Source organism: Anopheles nili, chromosome 3, assembly GCF_943737925.1.
Source record: "Anopheles nili chromosome 3, idAnoNiliSN_F5_01, whole genome shotgun sequence".
Classification (NCBI taxonomy): domain Eukaryota; kingdom Metazoa; phylum Arthropoda; class Insecta; order Diptera; family Culicidae; genus Anopheles; species Anopheles nili.
Window position 1 is genome coordinate 40,440,307 of NC_071292.1, and position 21,457 is coordinate 40,461,763.

General features: G+C 41.6%; 1 protein-coding gene across 1 annotated transcript in view; it reads left to right on the plus strand.

Moving 5' to 3' along the window:
• Window positions 1-21,052, plus strand: part of LOC128724317 (uncharacterized) — a 30,489-nt gene extending 9,437 nt beyond the window's left edge. The window contains exons 4-14 of the mRNA XM_053818046.1: window positions 138-257; window positions 332-492; window positions 632-1,672; window positions 1,747-1,811; window positions 13,630-16,987; window positions 17,173-17,441; window positions 17,537-17,735; window positions 17,778-18,375; window positions 18,807-19,231; window positions 19,333-19,483; window positions 19,640-21,052. Of these exons, the coding sequence (XP_053674021.1) occupies window positions 138-257; window positions 332-492; window positions 632-1,672; window positions 1,747-1,811; window positions 13,630-16,987; window positions 17,173-17,441; window positions 17,537-17,735; window positions 17,778-18,375; window positions 18,807-19,231; window positions 19,333-19,483; window positions 19,640-21,052 (7,800 nt within the window). The remainder of the gene's footprint in view (window positions 1-137; window positions 258-331; window positions 493-631; window positions 1,673-1,746; window positions 1,812-13,629; window positions 16,988-17,172; window positions 17,442-17,536; window positions 17,736-17,777; window positions 18,376-18,806; window positions 19,232-19,332; window positions 19,484-19,639) is intronic.
• The last annotated feature ends 405 nt before the right edge of the window (window positions 21,053-21,457 follow it).

The following is a 21,457-nucleotide window of genomic DNA, read 5'->3' on the forward strand; positions in this document are numbered from 1 at the left end:
TGCTCAAACAATCCAGCTGCAGTATTAAGAGTTTGTTACAAATACAAATATATTAGAGTTACAAATATGTTGGATTACGGTTGTTCAGTCTATGTTGCTCATTGTTAGTCAATAAAATTCTTTCTTTCCATCCTTAGGAGCGGTTAAGTTTGAATGTGTGGACATCGGGAGAAAAAGAAATTTTTCGGGAAAAGTTTCTGCAGCACTCGAAAAATTTTGGTACGATCGCAGCCAGTTTAGACAGGAAAAGTGCGCAGGTAAGAAAGAATGCTTGAGTTTTAATGCTTGAGAAGTACCTAATTTGCATTTTATGTCTGCTCAATATTTATAGGATTGTGTGCGATATTACTACCTCAGTAAGAAGACGGAAAATTACAAACAATTGTTAAGAAAGTCCCGGCAGCGAACGAGAAGCTCTAGGAACCCTCAAAAATCCAACCAGCAGCAGACACAATCAATTGTAGATGCGATGACTACTGGTGTTACGACAAGGTATATATGCACATATATGTACATGAAGATTTGGGTGTTTCAATTTTTCCACTTAAATTGATATTAATAATATTGATTATGTGTTGTTACTTTCAAATATTGCATAAATGTGTTTTCGTTCTTTTTTCGCATTTTAAAGACTACAACGTGAACAACAACAAAAGACTGTAGGCCGCGATCGTGCCGCGAATTCAACAAATAGTTCGATAGGAAGTAATGCATCATCCAATGTTGTCAATGTCACGACAAATCCATCATCTAATACCGTGTCCGCAATCAGCAATAGCAGCACTAGCGGCAGTAATGTGAACCACAGCAGTAGTAATAACAATTGCACTAATACTAGCGCGATCAACGATATCATCGGTGGCGGCGGCACGGTCAACAACAGCAAGATTACTAACAGCAGTAATGTAAACTCTTCGTCACTATCGCCTAACAGTAATAGTATAACCGTGCCCGTTGCTGCGTCTACCGTCGTACCATCATCTTCAAGTGGTATCAATAATAACAACGGCAATAGCAGTAGCAGCACAAGTAGCAGCTGCAGCAGTCTCACCAGCAGTAGTGGCGGTGGAAATGAATCCAACACAAATGTCAGTACTGGTACTGGTACTGGCGTTGTTACTGGAGGCAACGTAGATGGTTCCGCCAAGGCAATCGAAAGTGAATTCAAATCTTCTATTGCTAAAGTACCGCACACGATGGAAGCGATAAAGGTGGCGGTTGCTCCGACTAGTAGTGTAGCATCAGCTAGCGAAGGAGGAGGAGTATGCAATGAACAACGAGGTGGTGCATCATCACCAAACAATTCGACCATGAGCATTAAGACTGCAGGCACGGCTGGTATTACTTCAACAGTACTATCTTCTGTGCCTGCCGCAACTCAGCAACCCTTGGTTGCAGGTTCGGTAAACACGACTTCTATGGAAAATATAATTGGTGTTTCTTACATCATACCCGGTGGTACTGCTCCAATTGCATTGCCATCTGGCATGCCGATCAATGGTGTAAAAACTGATTTGCTAGCATTGAACACCTCAGGTGGCATCGTAGGAAGTCAGTCTTTGTCGTCAACAGTTGAGTTGACGCTTGGTTCAGTAGTAGCGAGTGTCGTAAACAGCAAGCTTGGCAATGTGAAGGAAGATTTGCAGCATCTCAAGGAGGAAATCAATGCAACGTAAGTGAAACATATACACAAATGCATTTATAGCGGATTCTTTTCCTAATTATGGTTCATTTTTGGTGTCACAGGGATTCAATACATAACCGTAAAGATGAGACTGGCAACGAATCGGGAAGTGCTGAAAGTCAAGAAGGTAATTTACATTTTACATTAACTCTTTTCTTGGTAAAATTGGAACTCTTTTTCTTGTATTGAAAAGAGCTTGAAAAATTCTATTGAAAAGAACTTTGGTTGCGATTCTATTTAGCTGAAATTTTTTTGCATAGTGTTTCATTACAAACCAATGCGTTGAAATGTTTCAGCTATTTTATTGGAGATCAAAAAGAATATTACATACAATCCTACTTTTTTCGAATACAAAAAAACATTCAAAAATGCATATGATCAATTAAACATATATGCATATGACTTGATTGAATTTGGCTAAAATACTTTATATTATTCAATACGTCCTCATTTTCCCGTTGGCAAACAAAGTGAAGCTCCTATGTAATCCATAATACTGGCAAAATCGCGGATAATACAAATAACGCTCAATTTAACTGAAATTTGGCATAAAAGCTATGTTTTCTTATTAAAAACATACAGTTTCAGCTCCATCATGGGGAAACCAAAGGGGCTTCCATACGGTTGGAGTATCAAAAAAATGTTCATAAATGCAAACGGCGTCTTTCCTTAACTGAAATTTTTGCCAAAATTTTCGTTTTATTCAATACATTGAATGTTTATTTCCAGTTTCATCTCTGTTGATGGGAACCATAGGGAACAATCATACAACCATTTTCAAAAGAATAGCGTATAATATGCTTCAAAAACATGACAACCAAATTGGCTGGAATGTGGCTTGCATGATTTTTTTTGCTTCATATAAATATGTATTGAAATGTACAAATGTATACTGAATATTTTACTCAAAAATGCAAATGATAACCGATGTGGCTGAACATTTGACTCGCTTGTTTCTTCATACTCTGTACCAAAAGTATCAATTTTTCAATTGCCAAAAGAGTATCTTGTTGTGATTAATTCAACTAAAATGTTCAATTAAAGATCATTATTCCTTTTGACTTTTTAAAGTCTAAAATAACTTTAGCATTCCGTTGGCATAAAAGCACGTGTTGTCGGAATAGAAATAATTTTGAAAGAATACTGGATTCCTGAATGAATGAATAAGGAATACATTTAAACAAAATCAAACTTAATGGGAATGGGATAAAGTAACTAGTTTTTGAAATGTATAACACGAGAACAATTTTTATTTTAAAAAATATTAAAAACATGAATGTTTTACTCAAAAATTTATCATTTTGCAAATCAATTTTGGGTTTTGACAGTCGGGCTTTCATATAATTTCGTATCAAGTCTAGTTACTGAACAATGTTATGAAATATCGCATAATACGCTCGATTACGATCAACAATAGATTCATAAAGAAATTATCTTGTTAGCTTGCAAGAAATTGCGTATATTTATTCGTAAAGAGTGGAAAAATTTGATTGCATATAATACTGCTAAAGGGTGTATGTGTGTACAATACTGTTTAAGATATGAATCATAATAGAATTGAGTAACCTTTTCTATCGTTCTAATAGCTGTTCTAAAGCTTTTGAATATTATCCTTGTTGTTGGATTTGATGCGCCGTACGATCCAAATTTGTTAGTGTATCCGGTTGTTGATCGGATACATCGTCATGAATATGTTCATTACTTAGATTATTCGTCTCGTTTCTCGTTACTCCAGTTGCATTTTCTTGTATAGTGCTATTCGAGATCCTGCTAGTATTTTGGCTCATAGCTTCGTCCTCTTCTTCCGTATGGCATAGCTTTCGGTGCTTGTGGACGAAGTAGTAGCTTGGAAATTTACTGCCACAAGTTTTGCACGGATAGTACTGTACATTCATATCGAGGGGTTTGACTTCTCTTTTGAACGTACTACTGTTATTGCTGCCGGAATTTACCGGTTGTGTTCGACGATGGACACCATATGCTTTACTATGCGTCTGAACACTAGTGCTAGCCGGTGTTCTAGAGCTAGTACTTCCCTCGTTGGTAGAGCTAACGGGCGTAGTTGTCCTGTTATCCAAGCAAAGCGGTATTAGATGCCGTTTGGCGTGTTTTTGGTAGCAGTAGTGCGATTTGAAAGTATGCTTGCAATAAACGCATGTGTAGTTTGTATTTCCCTCAAAGTTTGTGGTGTTGAAAAGAGTAGTGTCTTCTTGACTATTTTCGTCCTTTTGTTTTTCATCCTGCTGCGGCGAACAAACCACCAGATGCGACGGTGCTAGTTTCTGAGCATCCGTATGTTGGTGGTGATTTTTTGGGAGACTGCTGCTGGATGAAGAAGATGAGCTTGCATAACTGAGCTTTCCTGTGTTACTGATGTTACGCGCCATCTATGGGCGAGCAGAGTAAACGAAAAAAATCGATGAAATAATATCCAAGACACAATGTGTGTAGTTACATCTTACCTGTTGATGAAACGACGAAACGTAACGCGTCGAGCAACTGTGATTCTTATTAGCACTTCCTGCAAGATCTGTTGAACATGCTAAATCTTCTGCTGGCGATGCGTTGCAGTCCGATGTTCTATTGGTTTTGTTACAGCCATACATTACGTTGAGCACTCGTCTAAAACGCACTGGACCATCACAACTGGCTATATCAATGATCACTCCATTACCACCATCGCTGGTACCACCAACTTCTGCGCTAGATTTTATTCGCTTAACTGCCGCGATTTGAAGCGATGTGGTATTATGATGTTTTATTTTTCTACCATCGTCTAGTGTATTTGAAACTTGTGTATTATCCTGGGCTATTTTTTCATTGCTACGTTGTGGTTCGTTTTCGTTAAATGTAAGATCTACGTTGCTAGTTGAGACCGCACTTTGCTGTATACCGGTGGTGTTTTGAGAAGTTAACAACGGTACACTTTCGTCTTCATACTGCGTAACACTAATGGGGCTTTGTGAGGACGAGCGTGATTCATCCCGTATTTCCTCTTCACGATGTTCTGTTGTAATATCCTGCGGTATTGGTTCGATACTACGAAAGGGTGCACTGGGAAGCAGATTGATTTGGGAAGCAGCCGGTGGAGCAATGAAATTTAAACCAACCGTTGCTAATGCTTTGCTAGCGATAGGCCGTACCAGTCTAGGTCCATTCGCTACTGAGGTTGCTACTGCCGCCTCTGCCGCTTTCGATATGTAGTAACTTCGTTGCAGTAAATCACTGGAAATGATTGTGCAAGGAGTCGTGCTGCTGGTAGTGGTGGCGCTAGATGTCGCTAGATATGTTCTGCATAGCTCCAATGCACGTGGCATGTGTAGCAGATGAGTGGCCAGAAGTACTCCGAATATGTTTTCCATCGTGAGGTCCAAATAACCGGTGTACATGTACGTCAGTAAAGGAGTAAATTGTTCTGGAGTCACATTTGGTAGATAAAGTACTGTGCTGTTGGCGGTCGTTGACGAGAGACCTGGCTCGGGTAATAAACTACTAATTGTTGCCCCATTGCTGCAGTGCTGTTGCTGCAGGGTTCGCCGTAATGTGCCGCTCGAATTGGGGTACGTTTGATCCACTGTTCGAAGTGCAGCTCGTAAATAACCACTATGCATGGATAGTAAGGTTCCGTGAGCTGCGTAGCGGGTGTTACAAGGATGTGGTCCTACTTCAAGGATCACATCCGGCGGTAGGGCCGCATTAGGGATAGCCCAAGTCCCAAACATAAGTAATGAATAACACCACACTTCTGTTTTCGATTTTACTTGCCACACATTTTGGGTGAAGTCACCACAACACTGCACTGTTGTTGTTGTTGAATGTTTATGATACTTGATTTTACTGAACAATCACTGATATCCAACACGAGAAGTAGTAAATAACATCCATGATCACCTTGGATAGATATTTTCGCAATAGTTTTTAGTCCTCTGTGCGTGGTAAGCGGTTGAGACCGAGTTTTCGATTGCGACCTAACCACGCTGACGGTTGGAAATGAATTAAATTTGAACGAACGCATCCTTGGCCACTTATGAACTCGCATCGTATTTAATCACGAATGACCGAAAGATACTGGCGCATGTTTCTTCTCTCTGAGGGTGAAAAGCATCCATGCCATATGCAGCAGAGAATACTGCACAGTGGTGTACTGTTGGCAAGAGCAAGAGAACGCTCAAAAGCAATCCAAATAGAAAGAGATGGGCTAGCTGGTGAAGAGCGTGAGCTAATGAAAGAGTGCTAGAGCGATAGTCTGCATGAACAAAATTGAGAGCTAGCTACACCTCCAAAGAAAGGCATTTCATGAGAGATGTTGATGGAGCAATTCTTTATGAAATGAGGGGAATAAATGGCAGTTAATTATAAATTGTCTTTAAAAGAGGAGGGGGGGATGTGTTCCAAGTGGAGGATCATCAAAAATAGGCCAATATTATTCAAACACAGGAATTACAGGACACCGTCGTATCGTTTCGGTGTATTGATAAAAAAATAATTGTTTCACAATAGAACGCAAGCAGCAGACATGAATTTGTTAAGTCTTACCAAATTTTTAAACAGCGAAGTAATGCATGGTATTAAATTAAATTATATCAATATTTTCAAAATCATACATTTAATAAATGTTTGTTTGCGTTGTTCATATACGTTTTTATCTACATTAATTGCCTTTGCTGCATAAAAACTCGCATTAGGTGTAATGCATTTTTATGTGTAGTTAATATTTTGGTTCGAAATCAATCACTATTAGTGTCGGTAATCTGTCGTCAGGAAAAGAAAGCAAAGAGCGGAAATCAGATGAAATATTCGAAAGCGAGTGGCCTAATCTGGCCTTGTCCGGAGTCCGGAGAGGAGTAATCCGAATGTCTTTTTCAAGTAAATAAAAAATGCCTCTTTTTGGAGTTTGTTCCAATCAAAACGCGAACAAGAATGCGAAACCATTTGCGCAGATAAATCGAGAGAGAGAGAACCCCGTAGGGATGATATGGATGGTATGGCTTCATGGTGCAGAAAAAATCGAATCAAGTTGAGAGTATTTGTTTAACAATTTCATCTATGATTTTTTCGCTGACTCGAACTCCGGTGCGATATAACTGCCGGGAAACGTGGGGGAAAACCGTATCGCAACCACAACCAACGAGTACCGAATACCTCATCGTTTTTGTTGTTTTCAGAATTGCGGGCTTAGATGCACGGAAGGTTGCAGGTGCCGGAACAAACGGGTTTTCCGTTAGCAAAGTGATGGGGAGTTTATATCGAGAGTTCAGATATAAAACGAGTCCTTGCCAACGGGAAAAAGCGTATGGTTTTTGCTGCGCAATGTTATTTTTTCCTCCGTTTGTATCACACTTTCCTGTAGCAGCGTGCGTTATAGTGGAACTGTGTATACCACGGGGAAATAAATGAAACCTCTGATTTTTTCTACCATCACAATTGTGGTTTGTTAAATTGACACGTTTCAAAACATTGATATCATTTATTGTGAAAATTTTGTGAAGGAGAATCAGCACAGCAAATTGATTTCATATAATGGAACTGTAAACTAAATGAAACAACAAGTCAACTCAATTGATTAAATTTTTTTTAAGTACAGAATCATTAAATAATTTTCAACAATGATTAAAATTAATATGAAATGAATCGAAATAGTATGATAATTTATCGAATCTCGCCTTACGTGTGCTGACAATTATGGTTGTTTTACTTAGGACTAAATTTGGAATTTATGACGTAGCAAGATTGAACTCTTATCGAGCATTACAAAAATGACTAAAAGAGTACAGTAAGAGTAATCAGTTTGCGAATCTCGATCCTGACGTGACTCCCCTCAATTGTGACGGCTTTATAACAAACTCGACACCGCTTGTTGAGCTTGCGGCAATTTGTTCACGTATTTTGTTCTATCGCCCTATCCCATTGCACGTAACCGTAATATCGCCTTTGTAAAATGGTATTTTTTTGTTAATGGTTTGCAAATAATAAAACCGAAGTGTATGCAAAAATTGGCTTTCGTCGGTGTCCTTGCATGTGCAAAAAGTATACGAACCGCGCGAATAACTCACGACGATGAATAGGAGGACGACGACATCATCGCAAGCGGCACATCAACTTATCGGCAGTGGTGGCTTTCGACCGCGCACGGTTGAAATCTTCCAAAATGACAGCAAATATTTGAAGGAGGTTTCGTTTGCGCGCGGCGGGCACAGTGTAATGCTGTGTGCATTTATGAATTTGTCCGTTTTATTCTGATGGGATGAAGCACTTGAGCAAAGGATGGCAGAATTATGTCGTTATATAATTCTGAGAAATTCTGTTTCAAACCCCGCTGTACCTTGCGGACTTGGTAGGCGAAATGAAAGTTGAAGATCATGGTGAAGCAATTTTTATTTTTCATTCGAAAATCAATTATCTATTTTAAAAAGGGACATGAGCAGTTGAGTAGTATGTGATGGGTTCGTTCGCTTTATGTTTGGGTTGGGTGAAGAAGTATTTAGCAAGATTTTAGCATGTTTTTTTTAAATGTTTAGCTTATTTATGCAGATTGAGAATTTTTTATGATACTTAGTAATTCTACAATTTGTCGCAGTTTGTCGATAGATGAAGAACGGCAAAAAATATCAAAAAGGGCATATTTTTGCAGATGTTTTAATCCATTTATAAAACTTCTTAAAGTTCACTTTATAATCTGATTATGACTATTCAGTCTTGATTTTAGAAAATTAATGCTCGAGAATAAAATATATCATGAAAAATATGTTGATAAAAAAGAAATATTCAGCTCAGAACAGAGAATTCGTTTGTTTGAATATTTTTTGTCATAAAATGTGCTGTTAGTCGCATGGAAAAAAGTAATAATAGACGTAGTGATGGCCAAGCCCATTTTTATTATCAATTCCCTTTGGTGAATTGGCTTTACGATGAATCTATCCATCGCCTATAGATGGAATAAAAATGAAAAGTCGTGTGTTCGTCTGTCGAGTAAAAGGTGCAATACCTTTGAGAAACTGTAGATTGCGAGGAAAAAAGATAGAAGTAATAGCACGTGATAGAACGCGTGATTTTAAAATGCGAATGGCAGCAAGAGAAAGCTAATGAAAGAGACGGGACACTATGTGTGTATATATAAGGACGATGAGGGTACTAGTGCTGGAGGGGAAAGATGCAAAGAGAGATGTCTGAATGGTGGGGTGGAGTGGGTAGTACCGGGTAAAGAAGGAGGGTGATGGTATACAAAGGACAATCCAATTTTTTTTGTATCACTGTTCTTTCGAACTCATCTCCTCTTTGTTCTCTTTGGTATTTGTGAATATATTAAAAATTAATGCAATTATACTAATTTGTAGATTTTATGTGAAGAATTTTTCCTTCGTTTCGGCTCGTGGTGGTGAATCAGTTAGTTCGAGTCAGCTTGTCCCATGCTAGTCTACCGGCATTTTTGAATATCGCTTTAAATATCGGTTGGTCAGTGAGAGTTGAGAACCTGTTATGTTTTTTTTTTGGCAGTATAGATCAAGAATGACACTTCGGCAAGAGTTTAGCCATTTTTACGGTAGGAGGGGTCCAGTTGGCATGATGATGAAGGGGAACGAAAATAATTGAATGAATTGGGTGGTATAGGTAGTGCATCGAAGTCGAACAAGCTCATATTTTCGCTTAGTTGAACTGGGTTCATGAAAAATGTACAAAAAATCTCAACAAATTATTTTCGGTTTGTATTTTTACACCCATTTAATATACTGGTTGTGTTATCTCATTGTTGTCATATAAATTAAAACAATGAATGAAGTCGTTTGTGGCTGAAATGAGCATAACTGGTTTGTGCAATGAAAGTAACGAAACCGATATTTTTGATTTGTGCTGCCGTTTTTAATGCATTAGCGTGCTAAATATTTGTAATTGGATGATACATGACTAGATTTTGGTCGCGTTGATTTCATCCTCCCAACGGGATGCAATCGAAAAATAGCTCAATTATTCATCTGTGTGTCCATCGCGATGGGGCGTTTGGGCGAATACGTGCTCTCTCTCATATGAAGATTGAACCGCGAAGGCCAGCATATGCGCGGTTTAATTGTACAGTACCACCAACCTCATCGCATCCCTCCCATTGCTGTAGTACACAACGGCGGTAACAGTTAGAGCAAGGGAAGAATTCGATTGTGAGGGAGGTAAGTGAGTGGTCGTCGAGTCGAGGGTGGTAGAGGTAGGGAATGGTGAAAATTGTTGAACAATCCAAAACGATCCAATTTCGATCTGATGACCGTTCCATCTCACCCATCCGCTCGTCCTTCATGCTAAGAGAAAGCCATCTCCCCTGAGCTCTGCTGCTGCAAAGGGAAATCTGTGTTGCAAAGGGAAAATAAATGCATGCTACCTACCTGTACATCAGCTCGCGAGTTTGGTTCCTAGCAATGATTGTCATGCAATGAAAAAGGATTACGGAAACAGCAGGCAGGGACTCGTGGAGATGAGGGTGGGTTGGTGGGGGCGGGCAGGTTTTGCTCGCTAATCGATATGATGTTTGTCCTTCCTCTCATCTCCCCCTTCCATTCTCAGGCAGCATATGGGCCTGATACACGATGGAATGTATCTTCTGAGAGAATATAGTTACTGTGGTTAAGTTATCTGCACCAGTGGTGTCAAAGTTTGACAAATGGTTTGCAGCATACATGCGATCTCTCTAAAAAGGATGACCATGAAACAAATTGGCAGATTGGCACTTCTCAGTGAGTGGGTGGATTTAATGCTTATTTTTAAACTATTTCAACGACGTATGTTTGACAGGCCAGCACGTGTTTCGTAACTCTGTCCCCTATGCAGTAAAATGGACGCACGCAAGGGGTGAGTGAGTAGACGCAGTTTAATTTCGCGATATCTGTCAATTCTGCATATATTTGCATCGATTCCTGAACTGCTGGGATGTTTATCTTGGTGATATTTTGATTCAATTACTCGCGAAAAATATTAACATGTGTTGTTGCTGTTAGTCAATGCTGGCTATTATAACGAGCAGAAGTCACTTTAGAAAGTTACATCATGGGATTTTGATCGTGGGTATTATTAATAATTTGCCAAAACGTAAAGGTGTTTGGTTCACATTGGGGTGGATACGCAAAAAACATATCGTGCAACTAGCATAACAATCCTATTTGTGCTCTTTATTGATTGTAATTCATAAATCAGAAGTAAAGTAATTACGACTGTATGTTGTAAAATAACAATAGAGTTTCTATTATATATTAACTTTATTCAATAACTTTATACCGACAGTTTTTATTTTTTGAATTTTGAAGCATTTTTAATTTTTATACTTCGAATTTTATACTTTCGAATTAGCAATTGGAGTCTCAATGACATTTTATTTTTATTTTCTGTACCGCGGAAAGCCAACATTTTTATCATTTATGTAGCTCAAACAATTAAAACACTATTGAAAGAAATTAAAATGTTTAGAACAATGTGCACGTGTCCCACGTCCCATTCCAACCAAACATCACATCTTATATCACTGGTAATTGTATGTTTTCAATATTATTTATTTTAAATTATATTCTTCAATTGCTGCAAGAAGAAATTTCAATAAAATAATAAGAACCAATTGGTTGAAATAATATATACGACAACAGTTACTACGTATAACAACTGTTGAGTACATTCAACAATGCTCAAATCATTCATCGCTTTTGTACAAAAATTCCTTACGGTCCCACCGGGCACGCGTTCCTCGACAACTACATCGATAAATGCTACAGCTGTTTAGCATGCCTTTTAAATTGTGCATAGTATGATAGAATTAGAGTTCGGTGTAAGCTCTCGGGGAGGTGTTAGTAAAAGCTAGAGGAAGAAAGGTGAATTTTCAAATTATGTACTTCGTGTCTGGTAATAATGTCGATGTGTCTGTTAGAATAGCTTTATGGGCTGTGGGGCGTTGTACTCAATGATAGGATACATTATTGATTGTTTCGATGATCATGGAAATGGTTGTAATTATATTTAAATAATAAATTATAATTGACATCCATAATACAAACACACGGATAACGAGCGGCGCAAATGCGAATTCTAGAACAACCGCGGTCGAATCCGTTTGCTCGTGGTCACAATTCATGAGGAGGGAGGTGTGGGGTTGATTGCTTTAGGGTATGGTAAACGTTAGGCAGGAAGTAAACTGATCAACCGACCTCCCTGTTACATGTAAATGGTAAAAAATGCGTGTTAAAATTGAATATTTAACTAGAACGTATTGTAGCAAGTATAGTATTATAGTTACCCACCGATGATGCAATGCAAAGATATATAAAATTATCTTTAACTGGCTTGTATTAATGCCGTAAATGATTTCAGAATATTTTAAACATGCACGATGGGACATTATTTTGTATGAAAATAATTTGAGAGTGTCACAATACTAGTTGTTCTTTAAGAAAAAAAAAACAATATTTTGGTAAATGTTTGTCTGAAAGGTATACCTGTTGCGTATATACATTATAGTTACATGCAATTTGAACTGATCATTATCATTACAAAAAGAAACAAGTAACACTTATTTTAAAAACAATTTTGAATTTGAAATAAGCAAGCCTTTTCAGGTAAAAAAGGATGCGAATTTGATAGCTTCTATCCAGTTGAATAGACGATAAAACAATATTGTACGGTCCTATAAAGTTCGTGGTTTCTATTTGCGATTGTTTTAAAAGATGACTGCAGATGATGGCAGCAGAGATGTGCAAATAATATATTATTTTGAAACTCGTTAACGTTTCGCGAAGGAAGTTATTCGCGCGCACTAATTAAATTGAATTAATTAAATGAATGAGTGAATGGTTAAAAGAGCGAATAACGAAGTAAGCAATCGCTGTGGCAGTTCGTACGGCGGGTACTCGAACGGTTTCTTCGCTTCTTGCAGTAACCTTCAGCAGTTCAGTTTGATTATTGGGCGACGGCCTCGAGGCGTTGGTGGGAAACAGGGGATGCTATACGCTGATAGCGGTAGGGGACGACGATGACGGCGGCATCAGCGCGTTTTAGAATCCACCACCACAGCTACCCTGTTTTGCTCTAGAGCGGCTGATTGGGTGTTCGCGAGAAGAAATAAACACAACTTCTTCTCATCCGTCGAATATTTCTCATTAAATATAATAATTTGTACAAGTGGGTACCACCACCATCGGTACTTGTACCTACCACCACCACCCCCTCTGATTTGCCATTTGGTCCCAAAAGTCGTCCTGAAATACAGAGCGAGAGATAGCTAAGCAGAACGAGGAGTTGAGGAGAAAGTAGAACCTGAATATGAGTTAGTGTTGGCTGCACAATTTTGGAAAACGGAATCTTGCTTGCCTTGCTTGTTTGCTTTCACCGATTCAGCGAGGGCGATTCTTGGCAGCAAAGGTACAGGAAAAAGTATAGGAACTCTGTTTGAGAATCTGCTTACTTTAGAGTTCCATCTCACTTTATCTCTCTCGGTCTCTTTTTCCCTCTCTATCGTTCTATCTCTTTCCATTTTAATGTCTACGGTTTAAATGTTTTATATATTGCTGTATGCGGCATCATGTACCCCAGGTTTCCAGGTTTTCGTGGTTTTCATTCATGCTGATTTGGAAAAACTAAGTTTATAGATGCAAAATCCTGTGTCGCACACTGTACAATGAAGCACATTATTCTACAATTTGACGTGCTTCTCAATCCTTTCTTCAATCAACGATTTATTATTGCATACTGGAGATATGACTTAAAAGCGATTTACTCAGTATTAAATGTGATTATCATTGCGTTATTTATTGCAGTGTTTTTTTTTTGGGTTGGATTGAAAGTGATTCTTATTCTTCCTAGCAAAAGCTTAACAAATAAACGTTAACATTTAATTAAAATTGTCTAACATTTTATCGTTAACAAATGGAACTATGGTTTCGTAAAATTGAGCTTAACATGTTTTTTGTTTTTATTTCTTTCAGATAAAACTGGTGCTACAGGAGCGTTGCACACGTGTTTTATATGCAAAGCAGAACTATGTTCACGCACTAGGCCCTTGGAACGCAGCCGTGCAGCGCAGTACGGGATATCGGAGAATGAGATCCCGGTCGGTGCTAGAATTTGCAACAGCTGTCAATGCAAATCGGTTAAATCTCGCTACACCCACTGCCCTCTACCAACTTGTCCGAATCCGAAGGATCGCGTTAAGCGTTTCCGTAACCTTCCGCCACGCCTGTTTGAGCTGGTCCCCGAGGTACGAGATCCGATCGTCCAAGAGTTGCAGATACCACCGAATGTTAGCAAGTGCTGTTCAGCTTGTCTAACGCGTATACGACGTAAGATGGGTCCGCATCTACTCGGTAGCACCAGTTTAACGGATGACGAGGTCGGTCGATTGAAAAAAATGCTACAAGAGCACGGTCCCAAATGGAACCAGTTCGCCGAAACGCTATCAAAGCCCGCTCTTGCGCTCAAAAGTTGCTACATTCAATACAAGAAAAAGTATGGATTGGACATGGCCCTCAACGAATATTACAAGCAACACCCTAGCGAGGACCGTCGCTCGGCTACAACGGACGGGGACGAATCAGACCTTAGTGCTGGTTCGTCGTCATCGGATGAGCGGGATGGTAGCAGCGATACCACTGCATCTGCCGAAAGTCCAACGAGTGGCAATGTAGGAGGCAGCATTGTCACTATGGGAAATGTTGCGGTTGCTAAAACAAGCGGCAATAGCAACACTAACGATGCAAGCTCAATTTCGGAAAGCATCAGCGCGGGAAAGATAGAAGAATGTGGCCGAATTGTGTTAAGTGGGAATGTACAAACGAGCACCGTCGGCAATAGTAGCAATACTGGTGGAAGTGGTAGCGAGGCTGCTATTTCTCTGGCACCGCCACCGAAAGCATCTTCAACGGTTACTGGTTCGTCGTCGTCTACCTCCTCCGGCGGCAGCGGTGTTGCATTTGAGGATGATCGTTTGCTTCCTCCCGGCCAGCCCCAACCAAGGAAACCATTACGGCACACTGAGGAATATGACAGCTCGGCAACGGAGACGGCGGATGAGGAAAATGAATCGTCACCTGCCAATAGGCAAAGCCCGAAAGTTTCTTTGCACCATCCACCTATACCGCATTCGCATTACCCGCCACCACTGCATCACGGCTCTGGACATGCGATGCTGCATAATTCGGCCCCCGCCAACACACAGCAATCGAATGGCTCACGATCTAACGCAATCGGAGGCGGCGGGGGTGACCTAAGTTCTCCGCAAAACGTGCGAGATGTGATGTTGAATGTAATTGAACGTTCCTTGAAAAGTAATTCTCTTGGGACATCCAGCAAACCTCCACCGCCAGGGTTGCGTGATCTACAATTTGGAACTAGCGCCACTCCTCCGGTGTCTAGTGGTCAACAGCAGCAGCAGCAGCAGCAGCATGTAGTAGGGTCTGGACCGTCAGTGTCCGTGTCGGGAAATATCACCTCTTCCTCAACTCCGACAGTGGTGAGGGATTACCGCGATGGATCAAAAGTGGTACTCACGTCGACAGGATCGCAAGGGGGGTCACAAGTGATCACAGGAGTAGGTTCTGCCGGACCTTCGACGCCGTCCCAACAATCGGCTCAACTGTCAATGCCAGCATCTTCGTTAGGCATAACAGTGGTTAATTCGCACGGGCAAATAATAGCTTCGCCGGCGCAACAATCTCATTCTTCATCAGTACCGCCACCGCTTGTTGGAGGACATGTGCAATTGAATCAGCATCATGCGCTTGGCGGCCAAATTCCCGCCACGATTACACCGATCCCGCATCCTATACACATCGGATCGTCCCCTATTATGAACTCGTCCGTTGTACGCTCTTCTAATGATGAACCACAAACATTAGATCTAAGTATTAAGAAAACGCCCCGCTCCGATTCGGTAACGGTCGTTTCGACAACACCGACGAAAAACCTAGAAGCTAGTGGGAACAATAGTGTTGGTGCCGCGTGTAATTTTCCCCCACCTCCAGCACACAGTCATGGAAGTAGTAGCAACCATCATAGCGGTTCATCTGGTGGGAGTAATGGAGCAGGAGGATCTAACAGCAACAACATCAGCAACAAGTTCCATCTTGGTCTTCCAGGACCACCTAATTCGCTGGGAACGTCTGTTACCGTGTACCGGACAGACAATGCATTTCCAGGGCCAAACATTCCATCTTCTTCTGCTACATACGTTAGTTATCACTCTGCAGTGGCGGCTTCTGCTGATGCGATGGGACGTCCTTTAACAAAATCACCTAGTAGTGGTGGTGCTGGTACTACGACATACCTTACTTTACCATTGGGAGCTGGCCCTGCTCAAGGAAGTGGTTTGCCAATGCAACTTTCAACTAGCGGTTCGGCTAGACAGTCAACGATGTTGTCCCTCACACCTCCTCCTCCTCTAACCGGAAGTGGCAGTCTGAAAGGAAAAAGTACTCCCAAGCTGAGCCCAAAAATGTCAAGCAGCGGTCCAACGGGTAGTGGTCCCAAAGGGGGCTCTATAACACATGGTACCCCGGTCAATGTGAATCAACAGCAGCAGCAGCAACAGCAACAACAATGTCAAACCCAGCTGATAATCCAGGGTCAATCGTCGTCTGCGTCAACATTGAGTCCACGATATGAGAATCATTTGCTCTGCCAAACTCCCCCATCATCCGCGTCATCTGGGGGTCGTCCCGTCGCTTCCTCGTCTCCTGTTATAATGAGTGACAAATTTGTCGGTTCCATAACACAAGGAACGCCTGTGCATGGCGGCAGTGGCGTGCTGTTACCTGATAAACGCAACAACTCTTCGGCATATGATTACAAGCGACAGAGTCCTGCGCAAACTATAGTTGTGCCTGGTAGCGGTCACGGGTTACCAGTTCAATTTAATCCATATGGTGGTAGTGTACGTGGCGTCAGCGGAAGCACTGGTAATGGAGCGGCAGCCTACTCGTCATTAGAACCGACTTCACAGCAGCTGAGTTCACAGCAAATCATTATGAACGATTACATTACGTCACAACAAATGCAAAGTAGAACGGTCGGTGGTGGTGGAAGTGGCGCTGTTGTTTCTCCCGGTATCGTTCCACTGGTTGTAACGGCAACGTCTGGGACTGGTCGTTCAGGAAAAGAATCTCCATCGCCTCGGAATGGGGGTGGTGTAGCAGGAGGAACTATGCCACTGCCACTGCCACCTGGTTCCATTTATGGACTTGTAGGCAGTAATGCGGTTGGTGGCTCTTCAATCGGGATGGTAAACAGTAGACAGGCGCAAAATGATTACTTAAGTCGAACCTCACCAGCCGCCGATCATGTAAATAGGTGAGTCAATGACCTGGCATAATAGTAGTTTGCACAAATGATTAGCATTGGTCGCTATTTTGCGTGTAAAAGAAGATTTTAATGACACATTTCGAAGAATAGACAGGGATAAAATTGCTTGGTTGTTCATTTGTATTGGTGTAAAAAGAACGTGCGCATTTTTATGAATTTATGTTTTTTTTCAGAATCTCCCCTGTCTACAACAATACATCTAGTCCGCATTGCACTCCTCCACCACCACAGCGACAAGGTGTTATTCAACGTCACAACACTTGCGTCAATAGCGCTAGTACTAGTTCCTCTGGAAATGCAGGCAGCAGCAGTGGCAATATCGGAAATATGAGTGGTGGAGCAGCAGCAGGAGGAGGTAATGGTGGATCTTCTAAACCACCAAGTCCTGCTCCGGCGAGATATCACCTGCAGCCTCCACCACCTCCTCATCATTATCTTCAGGGTATGTAACGCTATCTGGTTCTATAGGTTTTGCAGCATTTTTGCTTGTTTTTGGAGTAATTAATGTTTCTGTTCCTGTTTATGTTTCGTTTGAAGATGCGTTCACTTCATTTGTTGATTTGGCAGTGCAACAACAACCGATGACTGTTCCGCATAAAGACGATGCGAAGCGTACGATAATTGATCAGCAACATCAGCAGCAACCGTCAACAATAAATGCTGGGTTATCTATTCATCATCATGATATGCGATATCAGCATCCTAGCATGATTCAATTTCATCATCACCAGCACCAGCAACAGCATTCACAGCATCAGCAACGGCAGCAACCATCGCAATCACAATCGCCACACCAACAATATCAACAACAATCGAAGCAGCAACCACAACAGCAAGCGCAACCGCAACAACAAACGCAGCAGCAGCAGTCGCAAACGCAATCCCCACAACAAACGCAGCATCACCAGCAGCAAACGCAACAATCGCATCTACTGGCTCAATCGCAACAGCAGTTACAGTTGCAAACGCAGCAACAACAACCTCAGCATCCATCGCAATCACAGTCACAATCGCATCCGCCGCAGTCACAGTCGCAATCGAATCCATCGAAATTACAATCATTGCAACCACCACCACAGCAACAGCCACTGTTGCAACAATCACATCAGACACAATCGCAACAGCAACAGTTGCAGCATCAACCCCAAACGCATCAACACCTGCAAGAACAGAAAGGACAGGAACAAAAACATGGGCAACAGCAAGGACAGATGGTACAAGGACAACAACAAAGCCAACAACAACAAGCACAAACGACGCAACAAGAACAGCAAAAGCAACTTCAAAAGCAGCAGCAATCTCAACAGCAGCAGTTACAAAAAAATTCAGCTACAAGTGTTGGTCAGCACCATCAACAATTGAGACATCAACAACAGGTATGTAATTATAATAAATATGTCTGTGTGTGCAGCAGTTATAAACGATTTTTCCAGTTCTTGTTTCAACACTGTGAGCAGCAGTTTTATAGCTAATCGAAATGTAAAGCAAAGATGAAATACCTATACATGGGTGACGTTATGTTAATTATCCATGTTAAAACCATGTTAATTATCTGACGATACGTTCCAATTGGGTATGGACGGAAAAATTAAAAACGATCAGTTTAATCAATCAATAGAATCCTTTTTGATTTCAACGTTAATACCTATAAAAGATTAGATACTTAGTCTATGGAGTAAATGAGATACATAACGCGTTATGTGTTGAAGTTGTCCGTTTGTACAGCTATTGCAATTGAGTACAAGTGAATTTGTCGAATAAAATTTTGCTAATTGTAATCATTAATGCCATTTATGTTCAGATCGAGTTGCAGCGCCGTCATCAACAATCTCCGTTACATCCCTCGCTACAGCAACTCGGCCCAATAGTGTATCAACGCGAGCTTGTTGAGATGGAACGTGCAATCATTGCTGGGCGCGTTGAGCGAGAGCGTGAGCGTGATCATCGTGATCGTGAACACGAAAGGGAACGTGATCGAGAGCGTGAGCGAGATCGGGAACGAGAACGTGAACGTGAACGTGAGCGAGAACGTGAACGTGAGCGAGAACGTGAACGCGAGCGTGAGCGTGAACGCGATCATCGTGAGCGACGTGAAATTGAGCGCGAACAACAACAACAACGCGATCATCATCATCGCGATCGGGAACGTGAGCGGATCGAACGGCATCAAGAGGCGGAGGAACGTCGTCGAAAACAGCATTATGATGGATTTGCACCGGATCGACGAGATAGGTAAGATTGTTTTGTTTATGAATTTTTTGGAAAGAAAATATATTAAGGTTGTCATTCATAATCCAATTAATAATTGCAAATTAATTGCAATTTTTTTGCAGGGCAATCGAATTAGTGAGCGGCCGTAGCACCTCAGATGGGTCACTAACAGCAGCAAATTTGATTGATGCAATCATAACTCACCAAATTAGTCAAACTGCTGTTGAACCACCACCGTTACCGTCGATTAGGGATGTCCATCGCTCACCATACGTAAGTTATCGAATGCACATTTGACTCTAACTATTGTAGTAAAGATAACACAAGTTCTGTCTAGTTTGGCTATTCAAAGAAATAAGTTTTGTGATAATTTACATGAACTCTAAGGTAATTCTGTTTCCCTGTTTATATAATACGTACATTCTTCAGTATGCACCACGTGATCAGCGCTCAATGGCTATGCAGCAAGTGATTAGTGAAAATAATGGCAGTAAATCACAATCACCCAATGTAATCAATATCGATCTGGATTCGGATTCCGTGCATCATCATCATAGACGCGACGGCGGTAGTATTGGCGGGAATAATCCTAGTGGGATGAAAAATATTACCCTTGGCGAGCTGACTGAATCCATCATAGCGAAGGATTATTCACCCAACCCGAATCCTTTTCTATCCTTGCGACCCCCGATGATTCCGTATGGCGCGACAACGACTGGTACCTCTGGAGTGGAAGCAATTCTAGTAGCAGATCAGTGGAAACATCGGCGCCCATCCCCATCGGTAACGGCGCAAGGCAAAGATGAGCAAATCCAGCGTGGCCATGATGCTCAGAAAGGGCCCGGTCGCTTAACACCGGAAGATCGACACATAATTCGATTGGCGCAATCCCCCGGTCCGAGAAATAAATTTCACGAGTCCGTCTCACCCGATACTCCGCCGTTCTTTCACTCGGGAGCTCATATGGGCCGTGTCGGTGGTGTAACCAGCGGTGGTGCTGGAGGAACGCACGCAGGAGGGGGAGGAGGAGGACGTGATAATTTTGTGCTGGATTTCTACGTAAAAAATCGAATCGTAGAGGCGATGCGTACTGAGGATGAAAAACGTGGTTCCACCGATCCATCGGTTTTGGTGGTTGTAGATGGTAGCGCTGGAAGTGGAAATCGAAGCGTCGATCGCCAGCAGCCGTCATCACCTCGTAGCTTCCAAAATATTTCCCCTCATCACGCTCATCATTCCGTGAAGGAGATGAGTGTAGTAGATCGCGGCGGTACACCGGCTTCTGGAATTAGTGACGGACAGAAGCAGCCGCATCGATCATCTGTGGAAGAGATGCAATCCAATCAGCACCATCAGCATTCGGCAGCATCTTCGTTGTTGGTAACATCCGCATCTACCGCATCAAGTTCAGCTGTGGTACATAACACGTACCTTCAGCAACCGATAACGACGTTTACCACGCCACCAACCTACGCGTACCCGTTCAGTGCCCTTACGGTAGCCAGTGGCGCACCGCCAACATCTTCATCGTCTTCAGGACATTTGTCGTCATCGACACCGTCTTCGACAGCTTGTGCAATGGCGGCTAGTATAGGTGCGAGTGGAAGTGCGAATAGCGGAATCAAATCTGTTAACACAGGTATGATTCTGACCGGTAGTGGAGTTGGTATAGGCGCAAGCCTAGGAGGAAACAATTCCGTGGGGGTAAATATATCTGGCAGTGGTGGTGGTAATGGTACTGGTGGTGGTGTGATACTACCGGACGATCGTCATATATCGTCCGCTCCAGAACCGAAACCTCTTTTGTCTGCTCAGTATGAGGCCCTTAGCGATGAAGATTAAGAACATGAGTGTTTCGTGAGTATGACATTTGTAAATGAGATAAAGGTTGTGTGTACGCATAGGCAGCTCCTTCATGGCTTTGTGGTAGTTTTGTGGCGATTAGTTTTATGTTGATGAGGTTTGGTCATATGGATTTTTTTATAATTTAAATAGAAGGCACAATGAAAACAAATCCGATGGATGCTGAATGCGACGTATATCTATAACCGGTGAAAGTGAAATACGACTTCGCAACAATCTACTTTTTCGTGCAATGTCCAGATAATAACAGTAATGTTATCAGAATTGATTGAAGAGCTTGCAAATGTGAGATATTGTTGCTGCATGATAAAAACAAATGGACTGGTAAAGTCAACGTACAACGAGAATGTGAGACGAACGTAAGAATGAACTGTATTTATCGTA